The 24,456-nt window shown below is 40.3% G+C and overlaps 1 protein-coding gene across 1 annotated transcript in view; it reads right to left on the reverse strand.

Moving 5' to 3' along the window:
* SLC23A2 (solute carrier family 23 member 2) overlaps positions 1-24,456 on the reverse strand; it is a 147,846-nt gene that overhangs the window by 18,324 nt on the left and 105,066 nt on the right. Inside the window, exons 6-10 of the mRNA XM_060077922.1 lie at positions 19,247-19,335; positions 18,157-18,227; positions 17,026-17,207; positions 932-1,052; positions 245-401 (exon numbers count right to left, since the gene is read on the reverse strand). Coding sequence (XP_059933905.1) covers positions 245-401; positions 932-1,052; positions 17,026-17,207; positions 18,157-18,227; positions 19,247-19,335 — 620 coding nt within the window. The remainder of the gene's footprint in view (positions 1-244; positions 402-931; positions 1,053-17,025; positions 17,208-18,156; positions 18,228-19,246; positions 19,336-24,456) is intronic.

Consider the following 24,456-nt stretch of genomic DNA (forward strand, 5'->3'; position numbering starts at 1 on the left):
CAACCAGTATACCTGAGAAGGGAGCTGGTTAGTCTCTGTGTGTTAATTATGGCCCTCTGGGGACAAAGCCTCCTGTCTCCCTTTTCTGCTGTCTAATCCTCTAAGGGTCAGAATGGTAAGACTTTCAGGGCATGCTCTGGGACAAAGAAGGCCTTCCGTGTTGCAGAGCCTCCTGACAACTTCCAACTCCTCTAGGTTGGGCCCTTGTGGGCTCCTGACCCCTCTTGGCCACCAGAATACTTACATGGGTATGGGACCTTAAACCACGGGGCTACCAGAAGCACACCCTGCCTGGCATCAGTTCGAGCATAGAAGCCATACTTCATGCTATCAGGAGGGAAGACATCTGTTACTGTGAAGATGAAGCAGAGCAGCCAGGACACAAGGATGGCCAGGATGATCTGAAGTGGTCAAAGGAAAAAGCTCTGTCAGGCCAACAGAAGTGATGGTTGTTGGCAAAAGACGCCTTCCTGCAGTCGGAATATCATACCCCCGAGAGCCCATCATCATCAGTACTTTGCAGAAAAAACACATAAGGGATCTGCTTAGAACCTATTCCTTGAATGGAATCACATTTAGAGAGAGCAATTTTATGCAGTAAAGTTATTTAGCCCGAATCTGGCTAGTAAAATAAGAATAATGGACAATGGGCCTGAAAAGGTCACATGGAGTCAGACCTCCCTCAATTCCAAGGACAATCAATGTCCTCTCACATACTGCTAAAAGGGCTCCAGCATTGGAAACTTCCACTGCTTTTAAATTTTAGGTCCGTGGTGATTTGGGTGGTCATTAGTACCCTGATATCATCACACAGACATGGTCCCCCCAGGACGACCTGCTTAAAACCCCTCTTCTCATATAAACATTTTACATATGAACCAAAGGCAATACTGCCAAAAAAAAAAAAAAAAAGAAAAAGGTGACTACTCACAGGGAACATTTTGAAAAGCTGTAACTTGTATGCAGTCCATCCTTTCTTGGATTTGTAAATTGGGAGAGGAAATTTAACATTTCTGGCATATTGAGAAAACAGTAATACTAGGAAAATTGTCCTGAGGAGAGAAAGAAAATGATCTAGGTTAAAGGCTGTTATGTCTGTGTTAAAAATAATACTCAAAGCTTCAATGGCAAAATTGACCACATGTGCTCAACTCATTTCTCTAAAAGCTGCTAGTCCTCTATTATTTGGGAAATCATATTTTTTGGAAATGATTTTTGGATCTTAACATTTCTAGATATGGAAATGAAATTGCCATGTAAATGCTTTCACTAAATATTCCTTAATAGGATAAGAAAACCCAAAGAATGTACACACTGATAGGAAAATCTCACACCATGTAAGGGAACAAGACAAGATGCCAGATACAACATACTGCACAGTATAATTACAACTATAAATTAACTAAAAAGCAGCTACCACACAAGAATGCATGTACACACACATGCATGCATACAAACAGGTAAGAAGGACAGGATCCACAATGCTCACAAGGATTGGCTTCAGGTGGCAATGTGATTTGTGACCTTTTTTCCCCCACTTTTCTGTATTTTCTGATTTACTTGTAAGGAACATAAATTACTTTTAAAAAGAAAAAAGTAAAACTTCAATATTTAAGAAAGCTATATACAGTAGAATTCAATGTTAATAATAATATTCCTGAGAGGTTTCTGTGTCAGACATTACACATAGGTCTTCCTGCCCATCATCCTAGCCTTCTACAGCGGCTTCTATAACCATCCACTTTACAGAGAAACAAAGCCAGCAGTCCAAGATCATGCAGCTATGTGGGCCAGAGGTCAAGCTCTACAGCCTGGGTTCTGAACTACCTTGCCACACTGTTTGTGAGGGCAGGGAGGCCTGGGTTGACTCAAAAGTTTCTCTCTACCGAGTCCCACACTCTTGACCCAGGTACACTGAATGCTGCAGGAGGCAGGTCGGCTGGTGACCGCCCCTTGCAGCAGGACCCAACACAACCTCATCCATCTGGTGCCCCATGTGTGGCAGGTGTGGGATGGCTTCCCACTGCTGAAACGATGAAGGCGTACAACAATATGTCTCATCACCCATAGGGACTCATTCTTTCCCTTACAACCTGAGGTAGAGTTGGCAGGAAGAGTTGATTCTCAGTGAAAGTTAAGCTTAATTAATTGTTCCTCGGCACAATTCTAATTGCTGAGATGGAATTATCAGTTTCATTAAGAGCTGGTCAACTGCAGCTTCATGGTCACATTCCACCTGAGGTGTTGACTGCAGTCGGCCGCCACTCTACCATCTCCCCACCTATGCAGGCACTTTGCTGACCTGGTACCACCACAAAGTCATCAGACCAGTACCAGTTCAAGGATGAAAACATAAATGGTGCCCAAGTTATTCCAACTCCCCCAGGAAGGTGAAGTTTAACAAAAACCAATATGATAATGAGGGCTACTAAAACAGGTGTATTTTTTTTTTTTTTTTTTTTTTTTTGACATGTAACATTTTATTAGTTTCAGGTGTACAGCATAATGATTCAATAGTTGTATATTTTGTGAAATGATCACCACGATGTCTAGTTAACACCCAGCATCATACATAATTACAATTTTTCCCCTTGTGATGAGAAATTTTAAGATCTATTCTCTTAACATCTTTCAAATATACAATACTGTATTAATAATTATAGTCACCATGCTGTACTACTTTCTACTTTTTTTTTTTTTTTTTTTTTTTTTTTTTTTTTTTTTTTTTTTTTTTTTTAATTTTTTTTTAATTAGTTTCTGCTTTATAACAAAGTGAATCAGTCATACAAACAGGTGTATTTTAAACTTAGACCAACGTAAAATTTTCATGTCTTAAAAAAGTTATTGGTTTTCTTCCAAAGTATATACTAAGATCCAAAAAAGCCTGGTATCTATTATTACTGTTATCATTATTGCAGGCAACATCCCACCTGACAGTTACACCTGCATTATGGTGTTCACTTTTCAAAGCACGTTTAAAAATGGAAAGGAAACACATAACAGAATCCAAGGAAGGTCACCCAGATCTCAGGCTCAAATATGGCAACTGAAATTGAGTAAACGAACTGGGCAGGTGAACATTACTCTTCTATTTTTATCCTCAAATACACCTGTGGGACAGGTAGGGCAGGCAGCCCCACTGCAGAGAGGCAGAAGCAGAGGCTCAGTGGTGGGTGATGTGTCTGAGTTCGTAAGACTTGGCCTAGCACATAAGGGACAGGATCTGAGCCCGGATCCTCAGGCCAGGGTTCCTGTCCACCACATCTTCCATCTCATGTTACATTTTGCTTGTTTGTCTACCTTTCTTTTAAACTTACCTATATTATGCAATCAATGCATACTAAGATGTAGACAAATTATAAAAGGCAGATAAGCAAAAAGAGACAAAATCTTGAAGACTGCTCATCATCTCACATTGGGCGATAAGCATGCAGCATTCTGGTCTATCAATTCCCAGGGCTTTTTAGAGCAGAGGTCCCCAACCTTTTTGGCACCGGGGACCAGTTTTGTGGAAGACAATTTTTCCACAGACGGGGGTGGGGTGGGAGGTAGATGGTTCAGGTGGTAATGTGAGCAATGGGGAGCGGCAGGTGAAGCTTCGCTCACTCGCCCGCCACTTACCTCCTGCTGTGTGGCCCGGTACTTAACAGACTGCAGACCAGTACCGGTCTGAGGCCTGGGGGTTGGGGACCCCTGTTTTAGAGCATGTCATCGGGTCCCAGGCACTGGGATTAGAGAGGGAGACAGGACTATCTGATGTCATCCTTGCCTCTAGAGCACAAACAGGTCATCATTTGGCCCAAACTCGAATCATACTTTACATGCTGCTTCCCAACTAGCTTGCAGCCTCAGTTAACGCCCTGACCTCAAGAGATGGCAACCTGCATCAGCACCTTAGTGGCTGCTTAGTATTCCATCTAGTGGATGTACCACGTCTTGTTTAAACATGTCCCCTAAGGTACGACATTGGGAGCAACAGAAACAACTGCAATGAATCATCCTTCCCTGGCACCAGTCTGAATGTCTCCTTATAACAAGTTCCTAGGACTAGAACAGATCTGTCAAACAGTGAACACCTTATTAAAAAGTGTTTGAGGGCTTCCCTGGTGGCGCAGTGGTTGAGAGTCCGCCTGCCGATGCAGGGGACACGGGTTCGAGCCCCGGTCTGGGAAGATCCCGCATGCCGAGGAGTGGCTGGGCCCATGAGCCATGGCCGCTGAGCCTGCGCGTCCGGAGCCTGTGCTCCGCAACGGGAGAGGCCATGACAGTGAGAGGCCCGCGTACCGCAAAAAAAAAAAAAAAAAAAAAAAAAAAAGTGTTTGATACAAACTGTTAAATACATACAGAAAGGATGGGTGAATTTACAATCCCACACAGAGACCAATGTCTATCTGCTGATGTGACCAACAAGGGTTTAATTTCCAAAATATACAAACAGCTCATACAACTCAATAACAAAAAACCAAACAACCCAATCGAAAAATGGGCAGAAGACCTAAATAGACATTTCTCCAAAGAAGACACACAGATGGCCAACAGGCACATGAAAAGATGCTCAACATCACTAATTATTAGAGAAATGCAAATCAAAACTACAAATCAAAACTACGATGAGGTGTCACCTCACACCGGTCAGAATGGCCATCATTCGCAGTGGTTAAGAATCTGCCTGCCAATGCAGGGGACATGGGTTTGAGCCCTGGTCTGGGAAGGTCCCACATGCAATGGAACAACTAAGCCCATGTGCCACAACTACTGAGTCCGTGTGCTGCAACTACTGAAGTCTGAGCGCCTAGAGCCCATGCTCCGCAACAAGAGAAGCCCCTGCTCACCACAACTAGAGAAAGCCCACGTGTAGCAATGAAGACCCAATGCAGACAAAATTAATTAATTAATTAATTAATTAATTAAAAAAAAAAAAGAATGGCCATCATTATAAGGTCTATACAAAACGAATGCTGGAGAGGGTGTGGAGAGAAAGGAGCCCTCCTGCACTGCTGGTGGGAATGCAAATTGGTGCAGCCACTAGGGAGGTTCCTCAAAAAACTAAAAACAGAGTTGCCATATGATCCTGCAATCCCACTCTTGGGGATATATCTGGAGAAAACTAATTCAAAAAGATACATGCACCCCAATGTTCACTGCAGCACTATTTACAATAGCCAAGACATGGAAATAACTTAAATATCCATACATAGATAAATGGATTAAGAAGATGTGGTACAGAAACTAACACGATATTGTAAATCAACTATACTTCAATTAAAAAAAAACACCTACACTTAAAAAAAAAAGATGTGGTATATATATGCAATGGAATACTACTTAACCATAAAAAAGAACGAAATAATGCCATACGCAGCAACATGGATGGACCTAGAGATTATCATACTAAGTGAAGTAAGTCAGAAGGAGAAAGACAAATACCATATGATATCACTTATATGTGGAATCTAAAATATGACACAAATGAATTTATCTATAAAATAGAACAGACTCACAGACATAGAAAACAGACTTGTGGTTGCGAAGGGGGAGGGGGGAGGGGAGGGATGGACTGGGAGTTTGGGAGTTTGCATTAGCAGATGCAAACTATTGTATATAGAATGGATAAACAAGAAGATCCTGGGACTTCCCTGGTGGTCCAATGGTTAAGACTTCATGCTTCCACTGCAGGGGGCACGGGTTTGACCCCTGGTTGGGAAACTAAGATTCTGTATGCCGCGTGGTGCAGCCAAAAAAAACCCCAAAACCAAACAAAGAAACAAAAAAATAAAAAAACAAGGTCCTACTGTATAGCACAGGGAACAATATTCAATACCCTGTGATAAACCATGATGAAAAAGAATGTGTATATATACGTATAACTCAATCACTTTGCTGTACAGTAGAAATTAACACAACATTGTAAATCAACTATACTTCAATGAAATAAATTTTTTAAAAAAGTGTCCATTTGCTACTCACTGCAACACAGGGTCTTATACTTTTAAATCCCTACTAATTTCATCAATTTACAAAACTATATCATCATTTATTTTAATATTCATTCTTTATACATGAGAATAGGTATTTCAGCATTGTTTGCAACAGCAAATATTTTAAACAACGTGCTTGAGTATCAACTGGGGAATGGTTTAATATAGACTATTTCATACTACTTAACATTGTGCAGTTGTACAAAAAATGAAAAAGACCTAAACACATTGTCTTGGAAAGGTGACCCCGACAAATTATTGGGATGAAAAACAAATTATAAAATAATGGTAAAGCTGTATATATGTACATGTTTGTATTTCTGCATCAATAATATATAAAATATGGAAGGATAAATACTACATTTTTGTTAGTTATTCATGAGAAGATTTTTTAGAGGGATGGGGGTGTGTGGGAGGGACCATTACTTTACTTTACATGTCTCTGTTTAATTATTATTAAACCTCAAAATCCTAGAATTTCAATGAATTTGGGGGTACAGACAAAATGAGACTTTTCTTGAACATTTGGTGATGGTACATGGCAACTTATTACACTATTCTACTTTTGAATAGGTTCTAAGTTATCCACAAGAAAAGTAAACAGAAAATAAATATTCTCAGGATAAACACGGGACTTAACGCATCGTGTTAGAAACGGCAGGTACTGGTTCACCACATTTCCTCTTCCCTGAGAGTCTGTCTCTAAATGCCACATCTATTGGCTGACTCAGGAGCCCATGTTGACCCACCACCAATACCCCCACTGCTAAAGCGTTCCATGTGAATATGCAATTTGATAACCAGGGAGGGCAACCCTTTGTAAACACTAATTGGTTTATTTGTATTTCTTTTTTTCTGTTAAGTGGTTGTTCGTACCATACCCTTCATTCATTACTCCACCAGGACTCTCTCTCCTTTAAATTAATTGGTGAAACTCTATGAATTGGGAACATCAGCCTTTCATGTGGTGTTTGTTATAAATATTTCCCCAGATTCATTTAAAATTTAGTTTCATTAGTTTTTGATGTGAGTTTTAAATTCATCAGCAGTAAAATCAATCTTTCTCTTTCCATATCTGCTTTATCTAACCTGTTTTTTATGATTAAACACTTATGTAGGTTTCCTTGTAGCATTTTCATGGTTTTATTTTCTATATGTAATTGAAATGTATTTCTGATATAAACCAGAAATCTAGCTTTTTTCCAAATAATTATCTTACTACACAGTTCTCCCATTCCTCACTGATTTCGAATATGACCTGCCATCATATATTAAATATTAGTGTTTTTATTGGTTATGTTTCTAGCCTTCCTATTCTGCTCTACCAGTGTCCACCCTGTCTCAGGTCACAGTATTGTTATTAAATTCTGGAATGTGTTTTAATTATTGTTAAGGGCAAGTCATCATTCCCTTCTCCCTGACTTTCTCTGTATTGATCCATATTATTTTATTTTCTTGTCTTATGCATTGGCTACACATCCAGAACAACTCTAAATGATACTGATAATAAACATGCTTATCTCAGTTTCTGATTTCAATAGGCAGGCCTAATTTAAGTCTTTCACCATTAATGTATATGGGGCATTTAAAAATCTTATTTATCACTGCTAACAGTTTGCAGTAGGGACATAGGTTGAACTTGATCAATTTTTAAAAATTTGTCACCATGATTTTTAATAATAAAACCCACCAGAGACCTATAATGAATTTTATTAATAAATTTTCTAATATTTAATCATCCTTGAGTTCCTGAAATGATAAATACATTGCCCTTTTATTATACTATCTAGAGTGGCGTTTTCCCAAACCATGTTCCAAGGAACATTCTTTTCAGATTATGTTTATAGATGTAGCACTTCAAAAATTAAGTATGTGCAGAGCTGTATACTAAGGCTCTTTTCTGCAAGTTTTCTATACATTCGCATCTTAGAGATTGTACAGAGCCTTACAGTAGACAAAAATGCTGAGCTTTAGATGCTACTACCTGAATATATTTGCTCAGGGTTTTACACAACCCCAGGAAGGAAGAAGTTGGTCCAGGATCTCCCTTTTGCATTAGCTCTGTCAGGATTTGCCATTAGGATAGAACTGTGAAGTTTCCCTTCTTTCTCAAAGCTCCAGGAACAGTTTAAACAGTGCAGGAATTCTCTGTTCCTTGAAGATGTAATACACTCACCGCCTAACCAATGGAGCACATCCTTTAGGAATGAAAGTCCTTCCACAACATCTTTGACTTTTCTTCCCATGGTCAAGGGTGTGTTCATACCTCCAGACCCTCCCACTTCACTTATTCACAATGTTCTCACTGAATGCCTGCCCTGGGACAGATGGTGAACCAGGTGCTGGTGGTGCCATGGTGACTAGCATAGAGCTAAGGCCCTGCCCTCATACAGCTGATATCCCAAGCACAAAAGAAGAGCTCTGGAAACTAAAAAACAGGAGAGCAGAAATAAAAACCTCGATGGAAGGAGTCATAAAGCTGAGGAAAATTCCTATGAATAGAGAAAAAAGACGAAGAAATGGAAGACAGGAGAGGAAAGTTAAGAGGATGACTTTGGGAGGACCAACATTCTAGAAGTACCAGAAAGAGAGAGACAAGCAGGGATGGAGGGGAGGAGGGCATCTTTGAAGTAATTCAAGATCATTTTCCATGAACACCTGAGATTCCAAAGAGAAGAGGCCCAGAGTGCCAAGCCCGAGATGTAAACAGACCACCAAGGGGCAGCATGTGAGGTTTCAGACATCGTGATGACAAGACCTAAAAGCTTCTAGAATTCCAGCAAAAAGAGGAGACAGAAGAGGAGGCCTTGAAGAGATAATGGCCAAGCATTTTACAGGACTGAGAATGGACAGGAAGGGAACAAAAAAGGAGCTGGAGACCAGTTTGGAAGTGATGGCTGGGAGTGGTGGCAATGACAGTCCAGAGGATAGACTGGGGATTCGTTTATTCTGGAGGTAGGACAGAGTGATGGGCTGTACGTGGGGAATGAGGAAAAGTGAAGAAAGAAGGATGACTGCAGGGCTTCTGGCTTAAGCACCTGGGTGTGTGGCTGTGCCACTGAGAGGACGACAGAAGGGACTGGTTTCGGGGCAAGGTGGGAATGAAAAGTTTGGAGCTTTCTTCCTTTGAAGTTTGAAATGTCTTGTGTAACAGCAAATGGAGAGGGCAAGTCAGGAGTTCGATCTCTAAGTCTGAGTTCAGAGGCCTGGGCTCAGGTTCCTGTGGAAGCCACCAGCAAAATGCATGTCTGTTGATGCCACGGACTGGATGAGATGTCCTAGGGGAAGAGCATGTGGACAGGAGGAGGCCCAGGACCAAGTTCTGAGGAGCCCTAACATCCAGATGTCAGGGGGAGAAGGAGTCAACTTTGATTATTTATCAAATGAAACAGCTGGGAAACCACCTATTTTATTATTATTATTTTTTTAAGTTTCGGGGCAGGAACACAGATTCAACACATCCTCCCTGGAGCTGCAGTTTTATCCCTCTCTTTGTGCATGCATTCCTTTCTCACCTTAATTAGCCCTGCCAGAAGCCTATCTATAGTATATGTTTGCCATTCTCCAAAGAACCACGTTTGGGATGTATCACTTCTATTTGTTTCATGTTTTTTGTATCTTTACTAATTCTTTCCCTGCTTTCACTGTGTTCATTTTTTATCACGTTTTTCTAGTTTCTGGAGATAAGCTCTTCATGTACTTTATTTTTATTAGACTTATCTGGAGAACAACTGACTGCTCTGTGTGACCAGTGCTGTTGTCATCGTCATCATTTGCTAAATTGTCAGCACTTGGGAAGTTTTGAGTTCCTCTCTGAGTTATTTACAATGGTGTTTTTTTTTTTACAACTTTATTGGTGTATAATTGCTTCACAATGGTATATCAGCTTCTGCTTTATAACAAAGTGAATCAGTTATACATACACACCCCTTCCCATATCTCTTCCCTCTTACGTCTCCCTCCCTCCCTCCCACCCTCCCCATCCCACCCCTCCAGGCGGTCACAAAGCAGGGAGCTGACCTCCCTGTGCTATGCGGCTGCTTCCCACTAGCTATCTATTTTACGTTTGGTAGTGTATACATGTCCAAGGCTCTCTCTCGCTTTGTCACAGCTTACCCTTCCCCCTCCCCATATACTCAAGTCCATTCTCTAGTAGGTCTGTGTCTTTATTCCTGTTTTACCCCTAGGTTCTTCATGACATTTTTTTTCTTAAATTCCATATATATGTGTTAGCATACGGCATTTGTCTTTCTCTTTCTGACTTGCTTCACTCTGTATGACAGACTCTAGGTCTATCCACCTCATTACAAATAGCTCAATTTCATTTCTTTATATGGCTGAGTAATATTCCATTGTATATATGTGCCACATCTTCTTTATCCATTCATCTGATCATGGACACTTAGGTTGTTTCCATCTCTGGGCTATTGGAAATAGAGCTGCAATGAACATTTTGGTACATGACTCTTTTTGAATTATGGTTTTCTCAGGGTATATGCCAAGTAGTGGGATTGCTGGGTCATATGGTAGTTCTATTTGTAGTTTTTTAAGGAAACTCCATACTGTTCTCCATAGTGGCTGTACCAATTCACATTCCCACCAGCAGTGCAAGAGTGTTCTCTTTGCTCCACACCCTCTCCAGCATTTATTGTTTGTAGATTTTTTGATGATGGGCATTCTGACTGGTGTGAGATGATATCTCATTGTAGTTTTGATTTGCATTTCTCTAATGATTAATGACGTTGAGCATTCTTTCATGTGTTTGTTGGCAGTCTGTATATCTTCTTTGGAGAAATGTCTATTTAGGTCTTCTGCCCATTTTTGGATTGGGTTGTTTGTTTTTTGTTATTGAGCTGCTTGTAAATTTTGGAGATTAATCCTTTGTCAGTTGCTTCATTTGCAAATATTTTCTCCCGTTCTGAGGGTTGTCTTTTGGTCTTGTTTATGGTTTCCTTTCCTGTGCAAAAGCTCTGAAGTTTCATTAGGTCCCATTTCTTTATTTTTGTTTTTATTTCCATTTCTCTAGGAGGTGGGTCAAAAAGGATCTTGCTGTGATTTATGTCATAAGAGTGTTCTGCCTATGTTTTCCTCTAAGAGTTTGATAGTGTCTGGCCTTACATTTAGGTCTTTAATCCATTTTGAGCTTATTTTTGTATATGGTTTTAGGGAGTGATCTAATCTCATACTTTTACATGTCCCTGTCCAGTTTTCCCAGCACCACTTATTGAAGAGGCTGTGCTTTCTCCACTGTACATTCCTGCCTCCTTTATCAAAGATAAGGTGACCATATGTGCGTGGGTTTATGTCTGGGCTTTCTATCCTGTTCCATTGATCTATCTTTCTGTTTTTGTGCCAGTACCATACTGTCTTGATTACTGTAGCTTTGTAGTATCATCTGAAGCCAGGGAGCCTGATTCCTCCAGCTCCGTTTTTCTTTCTCAAGATTGCTTTGGCTATTCGGGGTCTTTTGTGTTTCCATACAAATTGTGAAATTTTCTGTTCTAGTTCTGTGAAAAATGCCAGTGGTGGTTTGATAGGGATTGCATTGAATCTGTAGATTGCTTTGGGTAGTAGAGTCATTTTCACAATGTTGATTCTTCCAATCCAAGAACATGGTATATATCTCCATCTATTTGTATCATCTTTAATTTCTTTCATCAGTGTCTTATAATTTTCTGCATACAGGTCTTTTGTCTCCTTAGGTAGGTTTATTCCTAGATAGTTTATTCTTTCTGTTGCAATGGTAAATGGGAGTGTTTTCTTGATTTCACTTTCAGATTTTTCATCATTAGTATATAGGAATGCCAGAGATTTCTTTGCTTTAATTTTGTATCCTGCTACTTTACCAAATTCATTGATAAGCTATAGTAGTTTTCTGGTATCATCTTTAGGATTCTCAATGTATAGTATCATGTCATCTGCAAACAGTGACAGCTTTACTTCTTCTTTTCCAATTTGGATGCCTTTTATTTCCTTTTCTTCTCTGATTGCTGTGGCTAAAACTTGCAAAACTATGTTGAATAAGAGTGGTGAGAGTGGGCAACCTTGTCTTGTTCCTCATCTTAGTGGAAATGCTTTCAGTTTTCCACCACTGAGGATGATGTTGGCTGTGGGTTTGTCATATATGGCCTTTATTATGTTGAGGAAAGTTCTCTCTATGCCTACTTTCTGCAGGGTTTTTTTTTTTATCATAAATGGGTGTTGAATTTTGTCGAAAGCTTTCTCTGCATCTATTGAGATGATCATATGGCTTTTCTTCTTCAATTTGTTAATATGGTGTATCACGTTGATTGATTTGCATATATTGAAGAATCCTTGCATTCCTGGAATAAACCCCACTTGATCATGGTGTATGATCCTTTTAATGTGCTGTTGGATTCTGTTTGCTAGTATTTTGTTGAGGATCAAAACATCTATGTTCATCAGTGATATTGGCCTGTAGTTTTCTTTCTTTGTGACATCCTTGTCTGGTTTTGGTATCAAGGTGATGGTGGCCTCGTAGAATGAGTTTGGGAGTGTTCCTCCCTCTGCTATATTTTGGAAGAGTTTGAGAAGGAGAGGTGTTAGCTCTTCTCTAAATGCTTGATAGAATTCGCCTCTGAAGCCATCTGGTCCTGGGCTTTTGTTTGTTGGAAGATTTTTTATCACAGTTTCAATTTCAGTGCTTGTGATTGATCTGTTCATATTTTCTATTTCTTCCTGATTCAGTCTTGGCAGGTTGTGCATTTCTAAGAATTTGTCCATTTCTTCCAGGTTGTCCATTTTATTGGCATAGAGTTGCTTGTAGTAATCTCTCGTGATCTTTTGTATTTCTGCAGTGTCAGTTGTTACTTCTCCTTTTTCATTTCTAATTCTATTGATTTGAGTCTTCTCCCTTTTTTTCTTGATGAGTCTGGCTAATGGTTTATCAATTTTGTTTATCTTCTCAAAGAACCAGCTTTTAGTTTTACTGATCTTTGCTATCGTTTCCTTCATTTCTTTTTCATTTATTTCTGATCTGATTTTTATGATTTCTTTCCTTCTGCTAACTTTGGGTTTTTTTGTTCTTCTTTCTCTAATTGCTTTAGGAGCAAGGTCAGGCTGTTTATGCGAGATGTTTCCTGTTTCTTAAGGTGGGATTGTATTCCTATAAACTTCCCTCTTAGAACTGCTTTTGCTGCATCCCATAGGTTTTGGGTCGTCATGTCTCCATTGTCATTTGTTTCTAGGTATTTTTTGATTTCTTCTTTGATTTCTTCAGTGATCACTTTGTTATTAAGTAGTGTATTGTTTAGCCTCCATGTGTTTGTATTTTTTACAGATCTTTGCCTGTAATTGATATCTAGTCTCATAGCGTTGTGGTCAGAAAAGATACTTGATACAATTTCAATTTTCTTAAATTTACCAAGGCTTGATTTGTGACCAAAGATATGATCCTGGAGAATGTTCCATGAGCACTTGAGAAAAATGTGTATTCTGTTGTTTTTGGATGGAATGTCCTCTAAATATCAATTAAGTCCATCTTGTTTAATGTATCATTGAAGCTTGTGTTTCCTTATTTATTTTCATTTTGGATGATCTGTCCATTGGTGAAAGTGGGGTGTTAAAGTCCCCTACTAAGAACGTGTTACTGTCGATTTCCCCTTTCATGGCTGTTAGTATTTGCCTTATGTATTGAGGTGCTCCTATGTTGGGTGCATAAATATTTACAATTGTTATATCTTCTTCTTGGATCGATCCCTTGATCATTATGTAGTGTCCTTCTTTGTCTCTTCTAATAGTCTTTATTTTCAAGTCTATTTTGTCTGATATGAGAATTGCTACTCCAGCTTTCTTTTGACTTCCATTTGCATGGAATATCTTTTTCCATCCCCTTTCTTTCAGTCTGTATGTGTCTCTAGGTCTGAAGTGGGTCTCTTGTAGACAGCATATATATGGGTCTTGTTTTTGTATCCATTCAGCCAATCTGTGTCTTTTGGTGGGAGCATTTAGTCCATTTACATTTAAGGTAATTATCGATATGTATGTTCCTATTCCCATTTTCTTAATTGGTTTGGGTTCATTATTGTAGGTCTTTTCCTTCCGTTGTGTTTCTTGCCTAGAGAAGTTGCTTTAGCATTTGTTGTAAAGCTGGTTTGGTGGTGCTGAACTCTCTCAGCTTTTGCTTGTCTGTAAAGGCTTTAATTTCTCCATCAAATCTGAATGAGATCCTTGCTGGGTAGAGTAATCTTGGCTGCAGGTTTTTCTCCTTCGTCACTTTAAGTATGTCCTGACACTCCCTTCTGGCTTGCAGAGTTTCTGCTGAAAGATCAGCTGTTTACCTTATGGGGATTCCCTTGTGTGTTATTTGTTGTTTTTCCCTTGCTGCTTTTAATGTTTTCTTTGTATTTAATTTTTGATAGTTTGATTAATATGTGTCTTGGCGTATTTCTTCTTGGATTTATTGTGAATGGAACTCTCTGTGCCTCCTGGACTTGATTAACTATTTCCTTTCCCATATTAGGGAAGTTTTCAACTATAATCTCTTCAAATATCTTCTCAGTCCCTTTCTTTTTCTCTTCTTCTTCTGGAACCCCTATAATTCGAATGTTGGTGCATTTAATGTTGTCCCAGAGGTCTCTGAGACTGTCCTCAGTTCTTTTCATTCTTTTCTCTTTATTCTGCTCTCCAGTAGTTATTTCCAGTATTTTATCTTCCATGTCACTTATCCGTTCTTCTGCCTCAGTTATTCTGCTACTGATCCCATCTAGAGCTTTTTTTTTTTTTTTTTTTTTGCAGTACGCAGGCCTCTCAGTGTTGTGGCCTCTCATGTCGCGGAGCACAGGCTCCGGACGTGCAGGCTCTGGATGCGCAGGCTCAGCAGCCATGGCCCACGGGCCCAGCTGCTCCGCGGCACGTGGGATCCTCCCGGACCGGGACACGAACCCGTGTCGCCTGCTCCGGCAGGCAGACTCCCAACCACTGCGCCACCAGGGAAGCCCCTAGAGTATTTTTAAATTCATTTAATGTGTTGTTCACCGTTGCCTGTTTCATCTTTAGTTCTTCTAGGTCCTTGTTAAATGTTTTTTGCATTTTCTCTATTCTATTTCCAAGATTTTGGATCATCTTTACTATCATTATCCTGAATTCTTTTTCAGGTAGACTGTCTATTTCTTCTTCATTTGTTAGGTCTGGTGGGTTTTTATCTTGCTCCTTCACCTGCTGTGTGTTTTTCTGTCTTCTCATTTTGCTTATCTTACTGTGTTTGGGGTCTCCTTTTTGCAGGCTGCAGGTTCGTAGTTCCCATTGTTTTTGGTGTCTGTCCCCAGTGGCTTAGCTTGGTTCAGTGGGTTGTGTAGGCTTCCTGGTGGAGGGGACTAGTGCCTGTATTCTGGTGGATGAGGCTGGATCTTGTCTTTCTGGTGGGCAGATCCACGTCTGGTGGTGTGTTTTGGGGTGTCTGTGGACTTATTATGATTTTAGGCAGCCTCTCTGCTAATGGGTGGGGTTGTGTTCCTGTCTTGCTAGTTGTTTGGCATAGGGTGTACAGCACTGTAGCTTGCTGGTCTTTGAGAGAAGCTGGGTGTCGGTGTTGAGATGGAGATCTCTGGGAGATTTTCGCCGTTTGATATTACGTGGAGCTGGGAGGTCTCTTGTGGACCCGTGTCCTGAAGTTGGCTCTCCCACCTCAGAGGCACAGCACTGACTCCTGGCTGCAGCACCAAGAGCCTTTACAATGGTGTTCTTTTGCTTGTAAGTCGTTTGGGGGTTTTGTCCACTGTTTTATTATTGGTTCCTAAAGTTTACTGCCTGACGGTAAATACAATTTCTCCTTTTTGGAACTTACTGCATTTCACTGAGTGAACATTCTTACATGCCTTCTACTCACCCATCCTGGTATGGAAATATTGACAACCTTTGGTGAAATGAGAAAATTAAGAGCAACACTGGATATTTTCCTATACCTTAATTTATAATGATACATGGATTACAATTATGAAAGGATTCACTTTATTTGTAAACCATGTTCTAACACAGAGAGGCAGAATTAAGTGTTATGGGTTAAGTTCTAGTCAGACTATTTAGGTTTTGAAAACCATCGTGGCCACTTACTAGCTGTGTGACCCTAGGCAACTAATTCTGCATCTTTGTCCCTCGATTTCTGTAGCTGTTAAACAGGGATAACACTGGTACCTACCTTAATTTATAATATATACAACCAGTGGTAATGTAACACTGATGCACAGGCTCAACAAGTACTGCTTGTTTTTTAATAATTACAGAACATTTTACAAAGCAAAACAAAAACAACTGTATTGTATTTCTATTTTCTTGTGTTGTTATTAAATTTTTAAAGCAATTTTACTGATTGGTAAAATTCTAGAGTCTTGGAACCATTTCCCTATGATATGGTCAACTCTTACATATGTTCTACAGACACACACAGAGAATGTGGGTTCTATCTGTGGTATATAGAATTCTGTGGCTCTAATAATCAATCTTATAAAGTCCTGGATGTCTTTACTGACATTACTTAAAAAGGGGTATGTGACTTCTTTAATCAACTTCAAGTACTGTGCAAAAGGACTGGCACTGACTAGCAGGACTCTGGAAGGAATAACAGCTTCCTGACAGGTGTGCAGAGCTATCTGACCGAGGAGCCACATCACCTTTGATGCCAACACACCTCCTGCAGCATCTCTGTCTCCTGCCAGTCTGGAAGTATTTTTGAGTCTCATCTAAAGGATTCAGCTTCTTGGTATTCCAACTCATGTGTATGAGACTTGGCATGACCTCAAAAGTCAAGAGCTAATGGTGTCACCATCTTACTCCCATCCCAAAGTTTAAAACCTTACAACCCTCCCTCTACATATCACTGCCAAATCTGTCTTTCGAATACCTTGGCTGCATGTTACTTCAATAATTCCCTGGCATGAAGCAAATAAAGTTTAAACTACCAGACTAATCTTAATTTAAGTGTCTCCTAAAGTTCATATAAATGTTCAAAACATTCAAACAGGCTGTCCCTCAGTGTTGGTAAGAGGGGAGATTTTTACTGTTCACTTTTGAGTGGTCTTGGAACACTTACAGCATGGCGATGCCCCAGTGCTTCCCTGCTCTCTCTCCTGCCGCCTGGAAACCAGAGAGGCCAATGAGCGCCACCGTGGGTGTGATGGTCAGGGGCCCGATGTATTTCAGCAGAGCCCCAGGCAGGCCTAGGAGGCCGATAACCACTTCTATCAATGAGGACATGATGATGGCTCCCTGGATCTGGAGCAAGAGAGGACACAGACATAAGAGCAAGCTGCTTATACATCACACACTCTAAATGTCACCTGCAACGACAACTGATAATTCTGTAAGGCACTAAGTTATTATATAACAGGCATAACATAGCTGGAAAATTCCTGGCAAACCCCAAAAGAAACCAGTGGGGGTTACTGAGATCTAGCAAACTTAAGTAACTTACCTGACTAATGTAAGAGTATTACAGAAATGGGCACTGGACACAAAGTCAGCTTGCCTATTCCACTGGTTGAGACAGACATAATTTATGATTCTCATTTAAGACACAACATTCATAACCAGCCTCAGAGGAACAATGCAGTACAAAGATTCTTGACTTTAAAAAATGAGTCCCGTAGGACATTCAGAAGATAGTGCTATTGACAAAAATTCTAAAGGAATGTTTCTACTGTGCAGAATGGCCATATCTGTGTTAATTCTGAACTAATGGTGAATGATCTTATAGGTTTTGGAAAATCTGGATAAACTGTCAGCTGTTCTTCATATCTAAGGACTCCTACTCCCTGTTCTATTCAAGTGTAATGAAGCAGACAAAGTGTCTTTAATTCCTTCCACCAATACAGGCAAACACTGAGGCCAGAATAAATAGTTTTGCAACCTATCGACTCTGTGCCTCCTTCCAAAGGGAGCTGTTATGCTGGAGGGTGTAAGCGGACAGGTCTGTGGGTACACAGGAGGAGAGGAGGAGAAAGGAGGATGGAAAAGAGGGTAAGGAACAATACTGTCTGGTCGCACAAAGCATTTCTGCATGCTTTATTTTACAGTGATGCCATCTAAATTTACTTTAACAACAGAAATGTACATGTCAGTACCTGAAACAGAAAAAGAGCAACTGCAATTTATTGGTCACGACCAACACCGAAAATGAGTAGAAACACAAAGAAGCCATAAGCAGACAATGTTTATCTTTTACCTCGCGTATCCGAGGATACCAGATGTGTTCTGTATGTAACAGCTCCGTTGTTCCATTGGCAACCGAAACATCTTAAAAACAAAAACAGAGACAAAATTTTTCTTGGAGTGACACTGATGTTTCACGGGACATATTCATTTCACTCTTTTTAAGAAGAATTTCCTCCCTGTTCTAAGTATATTTGTATAAATACTCATCCCTAAAATTCAAGTTACAACACTATGGCATATCATACTGAAAGGTGGATTCCCCCATTGCTAATTTAACCAAATTTATTCATCAACAAGAGCTCCCAGCTTCTCAAAAGCTGACTGAACTAGTGATATACATTGCTAGTCCCAGCCTAATACAAAGACCAACCTTTGCAAGCAGCTCTTTGACATGCCCAATAGCAAGGTTGCCTGATTGAGGTTTTAAAAACCTAGATAAAACAGAGGCCCTTTTCCTGTTCCTAAATCAAATCAGTGGTCACAAAGTAACTCCTAGGAGCAAGGAAGGAAAGGAGGGCTAGAAAACTTTGCTCCTAGAACCTAAAAATTTAACAATGTTTTGAGAGTACAACAGGTCTATGTGATTTCCTCAAATCCCCTATCTGATCTCTTCCTGACCTTACTGGGTTATTTAAGGATCTTTGCAATCACTATGAGGAGGATGGGAGGGGGAATGAAAGTCATTTGCAGAAAACCAAAGCAGTCAGATCCTTAAAAAGCAGAGATGTTTCAGAGAAGGGATGCTATTGCAGCAAAGAGAGTGTTTAACTGGTGGTTCAAAAAATCCACTGAAAGAAAGAGGCAGAAAAATAGCACACATATTTTTCTATTCTTTCCCCATATTTATCAATTTCATTAGCACAGAGAAATGAGGTCCTTTTCTGGTCCTTACTTGCTTTGGGGTTAGGGATGAACAAGTGGATAGAGAGAGACAGAAACACGATCCACAGATTGGAACGTTCTAAGCTGTTTGTTGGTTGTGTGTTCTGTGCCTGATTCCAGAAAGGATTTAACACTGCTGGGGGCAGCACGCCCAGGCCTCCCTTCTATCACCTGCGTTAAAGGACCCCAATGACATATGTGGAAATAACTGCAATTACCTGTGGTGTTACATTTCCATTTATCTAAAGACAGGATGGCTCGAGCAGGGGCCAGAAATGCAAAAGCACTGGCCTGAAACAGGGGTAACCTAAAAGAAACGAGACCAAAACCATGATCACGGCATCAGGAACTACCGAGGTAGTTCACTATTTGTCAGCTTAACAGTCTTTTCCATAGACAAACAGCACATGAGTAAATGCAGGCACACCTGGAAGAAAGAGCCCCAGTCTGCAAAGATGTCCTCGGCCACACAGCCAGGGATGCTGGCTTCTCCGTCCTCCCCGCCTGCTGCCCCAGGGTGGGCCCCGGGGGAGCTCTGTGGTCAGTGGCAGCACCCCAACACCAGCCCCTGCCATCACCACCTTTCCCCTTGGGGGTGGGGGATGCGGGCATTTGGATGTCTCTGTCCTGCTGAGCTTGTGAGCTCCTTACTAAACATCAGTGTACATCTTCTATTTTACCATCCTCCTCCTCTTCTTCCTCCTCCTTTTCAAATTCTTATTGGTTATCATGGAAAAAATCTATCTCCCCCTGTCGTTCCATTTTGTAAGTCAAAAACTGCCCTAAATCACTGAGGATAAGCATTAAAATCATGTGAGCTATCTATCTATTGAGGAAAAGGAAAACTGTAAGTTACAAATCAACAGTAGATATAATATTCTGCTTAATCATAAAAAATACTCAAAAATGCTCGAACCCTTATTTTTAAAGGACCCAGGAAGCTTGCAGACTCTTAAATTTCCTGCCTCCAACGTCAAACTAAACGCAGAGATCCTCAGATGCCACCATTCAGTCACATTTTAGATACTTCCTATTGACTTTATGAGCACTGGTACTACTCAAATTCAAAAGATTTTGTCATTTATTATTAGAGATGTATAATGGGCTAACATGGGAACTCAATCACTATCTGTAACATTACTTTGGGGGTAAAATATGAAACTAGCCTTTGGTTAGCAGGGTTAGGAACTCCTAGATGTCCAGATCATTCTTAAATACTCCTAAGCAGCCTTGAATCAGTGTCCTGGCCAGCAGGATAGGAACCCAGCATGCTCTCCTCTGAGCTGACAGCATACTCTGCCCTGAGTGATACAGTAACTGGACTGAGAAACAGTGGCTCTGGCTGAAGGACACGTAGCCGCTTTACAAGTCCAGAGCTGGTACACACTATTCTGAGCTATATGAGGCTTAAGATTCTTTTGTTCTCCTGGCCATTTTAATCCTGCAATGAAATCAATTGAGAGATGCTGGCTTTAAGACACAGAGGCAGGCTGCACAGTACAAACCAGATGCAATGCTAGTGGCCACTCCCATGGGCATGCCCTCCACAACCATCCATTAATAATTACCTGTTGGAGGGGCCTGGCGCATAGTACCATCAAAGTGGAAGTGAAGGTCCCCTGAAGTGGGAATGTATAGCAAAGGGAAAACGCTGCTTGATTTACACGATTTTTCAGAAGTGTACTGAAAGGGTAAAGGGAGGTCAGCATCTAATCAGGAATGGATGCTACTTCAAATGGTCCAAATAGCATCTGTTTTACTATCATTTCATATTTCAAGCAATGCAATATGGATTGCATTTAGAAATCTCATCCTTAGGACCACTGCAATCAACCCTGCATTGGTGACTCACTAGATGTGGGAAAGTGAAGACTGGCTCTGGGCTCCATTCCCGGTGACACGAGCCTCAGTTTGAACCTGACTGTTGCCTGGGCACCTTTCAGGGCGTGCATTTTATGGCTTTCACCATGACCAAAGGCCTTGAGAGCACTGCTGCAAAGGAGCCCACTCACCTTCACACAACCAGGCCCCTGGGTTCCTTTGAAAGTGGGTGCTAACAGAAAATTCTCACATGTGCTGCCCCAGACAAAGTCTCCCAAGATGACCTGGTAAAAGATGCACATGCCAGCTTATGTGTTCACTCTGCAGCTATGCACACTGCCTGCCACAAGCAGTTCTGGATGAAAGACAAGCAGCAGCCTTACAGTAAGTATCCCAGCAGTGAAGTGTGGTCTCCATAACTGGCAGCATAAATCAGTGGCTTGACTGAAATATTCTTAGGGAAAGTTGCAGCGAGAGCACACTATTTCATTAAACAAGAGCTCCCCTAAATCAAAATCAACAAAGCCTATTTTCCAAAAAAGAGATCTGAAGATGATAAAGCACTTGATATTCTCATCTGATAAAGTGGCTTTTCAGGCACTTCCCCAGCATGAAGCCGGTCAATTCCTGGGGCTCTTCACTCACACAATCACCTAAACCTCAGATCCCTGGGCTCTGCAAGCAGACAGGACTGTCTGCTATTTTATTCTCTACTGATGACTGGAAAGGAAACAAATTAAACTGTGCTTTTCTTTACATAAGAGGTTAGCAAACCGGCCAGTGAAATAAATCTGGCAAACTACCTGTTTTCATTGAGTAGAGTTTCACTGGGACACAGCCACCCTCACTCATTCACGAGTTGTCTGTGCCTGCTTTTATGCTTCAATGGTAGAGATGAATAGTTAAAACAGAGAACACAGAGCCTAAAACATTCACTGCTTATCACTCTATGGAAGAAATTTTGCCAACCTTAACTACAGGGAAAGTGTATCTTAAATATGTGAAGATACCCCAAAATGGATTTTTGCAGATGGAAGTTTTTAAAGTTAATAGTGTTGCTGGATGTCATTAAGAAAAAATCCCTGAGCACACAGTCACCTTTGTAGTGACACATTCCCATGTCAGGCTCTAGCCCCAGGACAGCAAAAGAACCTAACCAGCACCAGACAAGTTCTTACTGTGTTCAAAACCCTGCTGGAGGTGCCTCATTTCCTCCTCGGTGTCCAGGTGACCTGAACCCATTCCCCAGTCTAGTCTCTCACCGGCCACTTTACACGCCTGCACTCCAGGCAAGCGGTCTAGGATCTTGCCTCTGAGGTTTTGCTCATCTCTTATGTCATCAATTCATTTCTAATGCTCCATTTCTATTCAACATTGAAGGCACAGAGAAAATACCACTTCCTCTAGGAATTGTTCTTGGCTCCCTTTTTGTCCAATTTTTATCTCCCTCTTTTTTTTGAATATCACCATAGACACATGGATTCATTTTTTATTCAGTTTAATAATATACTTCCATGACTATTCCTTTTAGTAATTAAATTGTCTCGAACTTGCCCAAAGCAGCACAGTTCCAGAATTATACCAATGTCACTACTAACAAGACTACTAAGTTTTTTGGTTTTTTTTTTTTCTTTTTCTTTTGCGGTACGCAGGCCTCTCACTGTTGTGGCCTCTCCCGTTGCGGAGCACAGGCTCCGGACGCACAGGCCCAGCGGCCATGGCTCATGGGTCTAGCTGCTCCGCGGCATGTGGGATCCCCCCGGACCGGGGCACGAACCCGTGTCCCCTGCATCGGCAGGCGGACTCTCAACCACTGCGCCACCAGGGAAGCCCCAAGACTACTAAGTTTAAGCTTTCTCTGTATTTTTTTTTCCTTAGAATATATCCCATTCAGAGTGTGCAAAGTACTATGTTCTAAAGTCTGTGAATTAATTCTTTTCTCCATGTGGCCAGCAATTTGACATAAAGTTAGGTTCACTTGTTTCTGTTTGTATTCAATTTTAGGGTTTGTGCTTCTTCATCCTTTTAGATTTTATGTTTTGGATATGTTGAACATTTTACGGTTAAAAAAAATCAAACCATATAGAGATATACCAGGAAAATGTCACTCCTATCCCCTCCAACCCCCAAATCTGACTTATCGATCATTAACCATTTTTATTAATTTCTAACTTATTCTTGTTTCTTCAAACATATACACACTCTTTTGCAACTTGTTTTTTCAATATATCCTGGAACTTACTGTACACCAGTTCATGGAAATCTTTCTTATTCTTTCTCAGGGCTGCATAGTAATTCATTGTGTGATGTATGATAGTCTCCTACAGATGGGCATTTAAGTTGTGTTAACTATTTTCCCATTACAAATTACACAGCAATAAAAAAAAACTTTTTGTATTTATTTTGCATTTGTGGGAGTATATCTCCAGGGTAAATTTCTAGAAGTAGGTTGCTGGATCAAATGATAAATGCATATGTACTCTAGATTCGTAACATTCCTCTTCACAGGGACTGAATTATTTTCACTCCTGACAGCAATGTGTAACAATGCCTGTTCTCCCACAGCTTTGCCATCAGAGTGGCTTGTTAAAATCATTTTTTGTCAATCTGACAAAGGAGACAAATGATATCTCAGGGTAGCTTTAGTTTGTATTTCTCTTATTATAAAGTCAATTTGATCCTTTCTTATGGTGAAGGGCCATTATATAGATTTTTATAGAGCTATTCGTGTCTTCTGTCCTTTTTTTCTATACCATTTTTGGTAATTTTTAACTTTGATTTTTCAGAGTTCTTTCTATATTAGAGATATTAGAACTTATCTATATTATGAATATTTTCTCCAGTTTGTCATTTTTGTTTGTTTATGGTGTATTTTTACAATGCAAAGCTTAAAAATTTTAAAACATTTAATGTCATCAAATTTATCATCCTTTTATTGTTTCTGGAGTTTGAGTCCTAGTTTAAAAGTTTTTCCCAACTTCTAGTTATAAAGGAATTCGCCCTTGTTTTATTCCAATGGTTATATAGTATCATGTTTCTTATGTTTGGATCTCTAATCCATTTTGAGTTGATTCAAAGAAAACTCTTAACTAAAGGCAAATCTAACCTTTATCTTCAAGTCCATGATATTCTGGTCTTATATGTAAATATCAAAATTATATGAACTATCTCAGTCAACACTTCCAATTAGACACACTCCTTGGGAACCTCAGTAGGAAGCAGCCGACTGGCTCCTCTCCCACCTCCCAGCAGAAGGCTTTGTCCAGACAGAGCACAGGAATTTAGGAGGGTTGGCTGGGTACAATTTTGATAACCTTTTCAAGCATGACAGTATCAACCATTTCAGGTCAAAAGTTTGTTTTATTACTTAAAGATCTAGCCAGTCACAGAGAAGCATAAGGGAATTCTTTGGGGTGTGGCAATGCTCTATCTGTTGGTTGTGGTGGTGATTAAGTGACTGTACACATGGGTAAAAACTCATCTAACTATGCAAGTGAAAAAGGGAAATTTTTTACTGTATGTCAATTACCCCTCAATAGATATGACTTAAAAAATTATGGCTATAAAGTGTCTTTCTGGGAGGAGAAGGGGGAGGATGATAACCTGG

This window comes from Mesoplodon densirostris, chromosome 16 (assembly GCF_025265405.1).
Source record: "Mesoplodon densirostris isolate mMesDen1 chromosome 16, mMesDen1 primary haplotype, whole genome shotgun sequence".
NCBI lineage: Eukaryota > Metazoa > Chordata > Mammalia > Artiodactyla > Ziphiidae > Mesoplodon > Mesoplodon densirostris.